At 56.7% G+C, this 8,274-nt stretch overlaps 1 protein-coding gene across 15 annotated transcripts in view; it reads left to right on the top strand.

The window, feature by feature from the left end:
* Window positions 1-2,382: 2,382 nt before the first annotated feature.
* Window positions 2,383-8,274, top strand: part of EBF1 (EBF transcription factor 1) — a 312,537-nt gene continuing 306,645 nt past the window's right edge. For 2 of the 15 annotated variants that reach the window (XM_080555793.1, XM_080555795.1), the window contains exons 1-4: window positions 2,389-3,531; window positions 4,896-5,052; window positions 5,374-5,437; window positions 5,688-5,743. In XM_080555793.1, coding sequence (XP_080411919.1) covers window positions 3,398-3,531; window positions 4,896-5,052; window positions 5,374-5,437; window positions 5,688-5,743 — 411 coding nt within the window. In that variant the 5' untranslated portion in view covers window positions 2,389-3,397. Of the gene's footprint in view, window positions 3,532-3,553; window positions 4,588-4,895; window positions 5,053-5,373; window positions 5,438-5,687; window positions 5,744-8,274 lie in introns of those variants that run through there. The other 13 variants (XM_080555785.1, XM_080555799.1, XM_080555796.1 and 10 more) reach the window with 12 other exon arrangements.

Below are 8,274 nucleotides of genomic sequence, written 5' to 3'. Positions count from 1 at the left end.
CTTTACCCACCACGGGAGCAAATGGCAGCCTGCGAGTCTGTGTGTTTTATTCCGTGCTGTGCCTCGAGAGCTCCGTGTGGGGCTGCAGGAAGCCTCTCTGTGCCATGCCATGCCATGACGGGGCTTCCTTCTGAACGCTTAGGTTTGAGGTCCCGACTAGCTATGCCAGGAACCCCCCCTGGCACGTGGCTGCCTCCTCCCGCTTGGTTTGCCATACAAAGGGAAGGACAAGCCCAGCTACCCACCTGAGCCTGCCCATGGCGTGAGGTGGGCTTAGTCCGGCCCCTGTGGGGAAAGTGAGAGCTGAATGCAGCCGGGAATCCTTTAAAATAAAGCCCTAGTACACAGTGGTTGGCCTCGGTGGGGTGGATGGAGAACAGAAGTCTCATCGCCTGCCGCCAGCCCCCCCCCCCTTTTTTTTTTCTTTTCCCAAAGTCCTGACTTTCTCACCCTCTCCTCGTTTCAGCTCTGCTTTTCTTTCACACCCCCTGTGGGGGTCGAGCCAGTGTTTAACCCTTTCGTCCTTGCAGCAATTAGTTAGTGGCTGTGAGACGGCCCGTGAGGCGTTTCCCCAGCCCGGTGCCCGCACGTTGGGCAGAGAGGCACATGCGAGGAAGAAAGTAACGAGGAACTTGTCACTCCTGGTGTGGCTGTCCCTGTCCCACAGAGGTGCCCTCAGCCTGCTGCTGGGATGCTGCTCCCTGCACAGCCAGGAGAAGGCATGGAATCGGTTCCCCGATCCCCCGAACAGATTTGGAGGGCAAAATCCGCCAACTGCTCGGTCTGTTGATTCAAATGCATAATTCCTCCCTCGGCAGATCCCTGCCCTGGGAAAGGAGCAATCCGTGCAGGTGCAAATAGCTTTTAATTGCAAAATGTATCTCACCACGGAGGCATTTAGGCTGGATATGATACAACTGATAGAGCAGCAGCCTGGAGAAGCCCAATAAGCCAGAGCACTGCAGGGGCCAAACTGCTCCTATGCAATACCTATGGCGTAAATATTCACGTCTGCCTGGCTGGCTGTGTTCTTCCACCTATCCCTGGGCTGTACCACAGTCGGATTATGTGAAAATTCAAATATCAGCTGCAGGGAATGTGAAAACTTGCTTTCTGTGGCAGTTCATGCATGAGAACGTGGCATATTTCGGACGCGAGTGTTTTGTGAGTGGACTCACCTACAGCAGAGGATCAGGCAGGCACAGTTTTTAGTGCCAGTGCGGTGCTGGCAGGTGCTGGGTGCCTGCTTTTGAGCCAGAGCTCCCGGGGCGAGGTTTAGTGCCCCTTGTCCACCAGGTGATGTACAGGCAGCTGGAAGCAGGTCCTATAGGGCTATCGGGGCGCCTATGGGGATGCGTACCAGTGTCTATAGTGCCTTGTAGCCGGGCTGCCTGTCCTGGGGGGCAGCTCCGAGACCCTTAGCTGGGTCGGGAAGGGCAGCAGCAGTGGCATCCTTCCATTTCCTCCCCCCAGACCCATTCTGCTCCCCAGCAGCATCACCAGCACCTTAGGGAGTCAAAGGGGGCAGCAGGCAAAGCCAAAGCTCAGACCTAACCCGGACAACTCCCAGACTACCCACCCCAAAGCGGGGCTGGGGGGGTCCCACTCCCATCTCCTCCAGGTGACGCTGCCCCGGGAGGGGGGGCGAGCAGGGATTTTTACCTTATCTCTTGCTCCAGCACCGCACAGGGCTGTGCCGGGGGAGGCACCACCCGCTCAGGCGGCACAGCGAGCTCCCTTCCACGGCGAGAGCCCGCGTGGGCGGCGCCCCCCCGGCGGCAGCAGCCACCCGCCGGGGGAGCGGCTCCGAAGCGAACCGAGTGGGCACCGGGGGGTCGTGCGGGGACCCCTGCCGAGAGGTGCGGGCAGGGCTGCCTTTAATGATGATGATGATGATGTTCTTGTTTCCCCTAGGAAAACAAACCGCCTCCAAGCGGACTTTTTCCCCCGGGCCGTCCCGTTGGGAAGCGGTGCGCTCCCATCGCGCCCTGCCCGGGGATGGAGACAGGGAGAGGGATGGCCGATGGGGGGGGGGACGCGGAGGGGCCGGGGGGGGGCGGTTTGCAGCTGGGGAAGGTGCCGGGACAGGGGGCGGGGATGCCCCAAGGGGGGGCCGCTCCGTGCCTCGCTCGGGCACCGCCGGCTTTGGGCGGGGGGTCCCGGGGTGGGGGCAGTGTGGGGGGCTGTGTCCTTCCTGTGTGTCCCCGACTCCCCCCCCCCAGGGTGTCCCAGCGCCGGTACCCGGCAGCGGGGGGGGGGCCCGGCCGGCAGCGCCGCCGCCTCCTCGCTGAACAAAGGCGCGATCGCGTCTGTGTTAATTACCCCCCCCCCGGGGGTGGGGGGGGCGCGGGGCAACTTTCCCCCGGGCCGTGCGGGCCGGGCGGGAGGGGGCGTGGCTATGCTAACGAAGGGGGCGTGTCCTCGCCCCCGCGGCTGCGCCTCGCGGGCGGCCATTGGTTGAAGGGAAAGGGAGGGCGGGGGGAGTGGTGACGCGATGCAAATGAGGAGGGGGCGTGTCTCCCCCCAGGCCCCGCCCCCCGGGCGCCGGGGCTGCGGGGCTCGTGTCGGGCGGCGGGGCCAGTCAAAGTGGCTCCCATAGGGAGAGGCGGCGGGTCCGGGCCGGCGCTGCGGGAGAGGGAGGGAGGGGGCGCGGGCACCGGGAGCCCCAGGGTCTCCCTTCCTCCGTCCGTCCGTCCGTCCGTCCGTCCGTGCCGCCGCGGGTGCGCCCCTCTCGCTCCCTTCCCGGCGCGCGCCCGGCTCCGGCAAGTCGCTTCCTGCGCTGCTGAAGGAGGGAGGAGAGAGCGCTTCGGCTGGGAGAGAAGAGAAGAAAAGAGGGAGAAAAGAAAGAAAGAAAAGAGAGAGGGGGAAAGGAGAGGGAGAGAGAGGGGGGGGAAACTTGCCTCTCTTGTCACTGGAAAATGACACTTGATGTAGCAGAGCCTGCCGCAGCTCCCGTCCGTCCTATTGTTTCTTAAACTGCCAGCCGAGATTTTTTTTTTCTTTTTTTTTTTTTTTTTTCCTCTTTGCCTGCTGCCATCCGAGGGGTGTCTTCATACAAAAGGGACTTCAAGTACTCCTCCGGCTTGTGAGCGCTGCAGCCAGCCCCCAGCACCCCGCAAGCCCCTCCAAGCACCCAAACAAACTGCACACGCAGCAAACAGCAGCAACAAAACCGGGCTCTGATTGCCTCTGGATTTTTTTTTTTTTTTAAATGTGCGTGCCTGTGTTTGCTTTCTCTGACTTGCTTTGATTCCCGAGATCAGCTGCAGAGAGAGAAAGAGAGAGAGAGAAACAAAAACACACATAACAGTCCGCCTGGCGATTTCATCACTATATATATATATTTTTTTTTTTTTTTCGAGTAAAGAAGGAAGATTTGCGCTCTTGTTTCTGATTCATGTTTGGGATTCAGGAAAGCATCCAGCGGAGTGGGAGCAGCATGAAGGAAGAGCCCCTCGGCGCGGGGATGAACGCGGTGCGGACGTGGATGCAGGGAGCCGGCGTCCTGGACGCCAGCACGGCCGCTCAGAGGTAGGCAGGCTCCGCGCCCGCGCCCCGCTCCGCACCCCGGGGCTCCTGCAGCGCTGCTTCCCCCGGGCATCGCCTTCCCCCCCCCCCGGCACCACCAAAAAGCCGGCTCCGGAGCTCTGCTGCCAGCAGGGAGTCGCGCGTAGATGCGGCCAGTTAAATATTTCTCCCTCTCGTCCCGTAGGAAGGACTTTTTTTATTAAAAAAAAAAAAAATCAGCATCGTAACAATAAAGGAAGCGGCGAGTCCTGCTAGGTAGGGATAGATAGGTTTTAATCTCTCGAGTCTCTTGTGTTCGCGCGGAGGAAGGAGTTTTCAAAACTATGTTTGCTGCTGATTTAGTCTTAAGATCTCCAAATGACACTTTCCTCCTCCGATAAGCCCCGAGTTGTGCACGAATGTCTCCAAAATATATTTCTTTACTTCTCTTTCTTATCCTCGTCAGCATCAGCAGCTTCCCTCCTTCTCCCCCGATAAGCGGGGAGTTTTGCGAAGCTTTCTCGAGGAGAAATTAAATTCGAAGCCTCTTTGTAAAACCACTGCCACTTATCTTAGATTTCTAAAAAAGAAATCCCTTCAACCGGGAGGTGGATTTGGCGGAGCTGCACCCAGCCTCGCCTTCTCTCTCGTTTCTCCTTCTCCCCATCCACTTCCCCGGGAAAAATAAAAACCGATGCTGGAATCGCAGCCTGAGCCCTGGAGCCGGCAGCAGCCCAGAAGTTTGGTGTTGACATCTCCCGGTGTCTCCCACCTCGCCCCGCACCCCTCCCTTTGGAGCCCTCTAAGGAAGGGAAAGTTGTGCAGGGACAACCCTGAAATATTTCAAGTTGTCTCCTCGGCTGCCCTCGCGGTGTTTACCCACCGCTCCGGCGAGGGGAGGAAAGGCTCAGCAGGACTGAAACTGAAAGATAAGGCACATGGGCGCTCCGGTGACAGCTTCGAGCCGACTTTGAGAAGTGGCAGGAGCATGCCGCTCCGCGGGGCAACGCACCGCCGGGGCTGAGCGCTCCCCGCCATGCAGGGCCGGCCGCGAGCCGCCACGGCCCCCGGGGAGGGTTGGTGGGTGCCGGCTGGGGGTGCCGGGGGGGCTGCTCGGGGCTCCGGGCTGCCCGCAGGGCGGGATGGGGTCGGGGCCGTGCCGCGCTCCCGGCCCCGCGGGGCTCCGACGTGGCCGCGCCGGAGCATCACTTTGCCCCGGCCCGGAGGGAAGAGCCCTGGGGGGGTTAGGGAGGGATGCTCGGTCCCCGGGGGAACCCAAGGGGGTCCCGCAGGGCCCCTGCGGGGGAAGGCATTGGGCCGGGAGCGGGCCGGGGGGCGTGAGGCCGCGCCGTCGGGGCTGCCGCTAACCCGGCTCTTTGTGGTCCCAGCGGAGTGGGTCTGGCCCGGGCTCACTTCGAGAAGCAGCCTCCTTCCAACCTGAGGAAATCCAACTTTTTCCACTTCGTCCTGGCTCTGTACGACCGGCAGGGGCAGCCCGTGGAGATCGAGCGCACCGCCTTCGTGGGCTTCGTGGAGAAGGAGAAGGTGAGTAGCCCGGGGCCCCGCGGGGAGCCGGCCGCCTCTCCCGGGCCCTCCCCGCTCCGTTCCCCCGGGGCCTCGGCACCGGCTCGTCCCGGGAGCCTCCGCCGCCTCCCGGCCGCCTCTCTCTCCCCTCGGCCCAGAGGGCAGCCGGGGGGGGGTCTCCTCTTATCCCCCCCCGTGTGTCCGGGGCAGGGGAAGGGGCCGAGAGCTGCCTCGTCCAGCCCCGGGGCTGCCCGGCACCCAAGCGCTGGTGAAACTTCCCGCCATGTATTTATTATTTCTCTCCCCCCCTTTCCCCATCTCCCTTGTCTTCTTCGAATTCAGGAAGCCAACAGCGAAAAGACCAACAACGGGATCCACTACCGCCTGCAGCTGCTCTACAGCAACGGTAAGGGCTGGGAGCCCCCGGGGGCAGCCCCGACACCGCCACCTCGGGGAACCCGGGCTGCAAAACCCCACGGGGACCCGGGGAGCCGCCGTCCCGGCTCCCTCCGCTCCGCGCATCCCCGCTCCCTGTGCCCGGCTGGGGCGGGGGGCTCCGGCCGGGACCCCCGACGGCTCCGAGCCCTCGGGCGAGCCCCGGAGCGGTCCCACTGCCGCCGGCCGGCCCCGCTCCTCACTCCTCTGCCTTGTTTCAGGGATCAGGACGGAGCAGGATTTCTACGTTCGCCTCATCGACTCCATGACCAAGCAGGTGGGTGCTGCGGGGGCGGCCGGCGGGGCTCGGCGGGGCGGCCCGAGGAGGTGAAAAACCCTCCCCCGGTGCTGAGCGGTGCGGAGCGGCTCCTCCCTGGATTGTAAAGGGGCTGCCCGAGCTCCCCGCTCCGCACCCGAGCAGCGCCGGGGGTTTTAGGGCCGGGCTGGGGGGGAGCCCGACCCCGACGGCGGGGCTGCGGGGCAGGCGAGGAGGGTCCCCGCGGGGAGCAGCCCGGAGCCGGGCTGTGGGGGAAGCTCCGCAAAAAAAAAAACCCTGGCGGCTCTCCAGCCGGCCCGAGCCGGGGGCTGTTTAGCCGCTTAATTGTCAGAATTAACCTCCCGGCCCCCCCTCCCCTTTCCCCAGCCCACCAAGCGCTGGGAGCACAAGCCGCTGCTCGGGCGCCGGGGCTCGGATTTGCCTTTGCTTCAGTTGCGCTGGGGCTCGGGTGTAAAGGAGGAGCGAGGAGCTCGGGGCGGATTTGCATGTCGGAAGAGCCCCCCGAAAAAGCTGCGCGGGGAGCGGCGAGCGCCTTGGGCGGCTTCGAGCAGGGCTGTAGGGCAGCAGTGCTTGTAAACGGATTAACCCGAATTTGGAGCTTGCTCTTTAGCTTTCCAGAGTAATAACGTGCGCGTCTACCTGTAAAAAAACCCACACTTTTCGGTATGAAAGCAGGGTTTTTACAAAGGGACTGTCTGAACAAATCGATTCTCCCTTCTTTTTTTAAAAAAACGTCGCTCTAGCTTTCCCTTCTGCTTCTGTCAGAATCTTTTTGCCTTGTAATGCATTTCTTTTGAATAGTGGGGACGTTTTTAAACCCTTTTATCCTTAAGATGTGTTGTTTTCCTAAATCTGTTTTGCTTGTAAAAAAATATTTCTTAAATTTTATATCATCTAAGAAAAAGGAAAACAATAAGCTTTTTTTTTCTTTTTTCTTTTCTTTTTTTTTTTTTTTTTTCACCGATAGAAAGTAAATCTCTGTATGTTCAAACCCAGTTGTCTGCAGGGGAAAAAACTCCTGGCTTCTACTTGGGTTTCTTTTTCTACAGCAAAACATAAAGCTCCAAGGGCTAAGTTTGTTTTAGAAAACTCTCTTTGATGGTCCCAAAACATCTTTTCCTGCTATTGAAGACCGTCTTTCAACAGAGAGGGGGAAAAAAAGGAGGGGGGGGGACCTTGGATGAATTTTACTGGACAATCCACTATGCATCTGAACTCTGTTAAACCATACACTTCCAAACAGAGCCCAGTCCCTGTAGGAATTAAAACAGCAGCAATAAACCCTTTTCCACAGCAAGCCTTGGAAAGTGTTTGCTGCCGTTCCTTGTTTTTCAGGCACAGATTTGTCTAGTTTGTCTTAAAAGTAACAAAATCTTTCTGATATGTGAACTCTCTTTAGTTCTTTTGGAGCTTGGGTATTTCACTGCAGACCATATGAGAGAGACCATCAATAAATATTATCTTTAAATAGCTTTCCTATCATTACGGAAATGCAAAAGCCTCTGTTCATAATCCTGTTGAAAACAGATCCCTGAACTCATGTAGAGCAATGGTTTCAAAATAATTTTCTTAACAAAGGCATCTTGCATATGAAGAGTTCATCCTAAGGCACTGTTTGACCTCTTGGTCTCTCATTATTATCAAGTCATCAGAGGGTCTTTGGAGAGAAAGGGGAAAAGAAACCCCGAGATACAGTTTATTTGTAAAACATACCGTGTAGCTTTAAAGCACATTCACAATGAAAAAATCTCTCTGATTTCAGGAAGTCTTACAAAAACAAAGTTAGTACAAATTAAAGATTTTGGGTAAAGTGTAAGGGAGTTGAGAAGCGAGGATTTGAGAACAAAAGCTCTCTGAACTTATATTAGAAAGCAGGGAGCGAAGGGATGTTTTAAACAAACATTAGTTTCACAAATATAATTTCTTTAGGCATGTCTATAATTGCTTGTGAAAAATAGGGCATTGTCATGTCAAAACTGTGACATGTGCCTGTCCATATTTTTTGGGGAGCCAGGGGCTAAAATCCCCTCCTGTCTTCTTCTTTTTTTTTTTCTTTCTTTCTTTCTTTTTTAAAAGTGAAATTATTTCTGAGTTGTGATCGCTTCGGTTACTGAATGCTTATTAGGAAGTGAAGTGAACACATGACAGAAGCTCACCCAAATGTTGAATGTATCATTTATATTTTACGACAGTGAATTATATAGAAGAATCTCAAGTAACTTTCAAATCATCAAACTGTAATTAAATATTGCAAAGACTGTCTGAAAATTCTTTAATTTTTAATGAAAGTTAAATATATATTGTCAGCCTACTTGAAGGTGTAGTATTTTAGTTCATGACGCTCAGAACAAATTGGATAATGAAATGATTACTTTTAAATGAAACTGTTGCAGAAGCATACATGTTTCAGCTGGCAAGTAGCTTCTCAATACTCACACACGCACGTTCACACACTCAATAATTGTGAATTCCCAGACTGAAATTACAGCTACTCTGAGGTTTTTGGTGGCAAATTAAAAATCCCACAGAAG

Source organism: Anser brachyrhynchus (assembly GCF_964034855.1).
Source record: "Anser brachyrhynchus genome assembly, chromosome: 14".
NCBI lineage: Eukaryota > Metazoa > Chordata > Aves > Anseriformes > Anatidae > Anser > Anser brachyrhynchus.
Note: the sequence above shows the minus strand (reverse complement) of the source record. Positions and strands in the feature narration are given on the sequence as shown.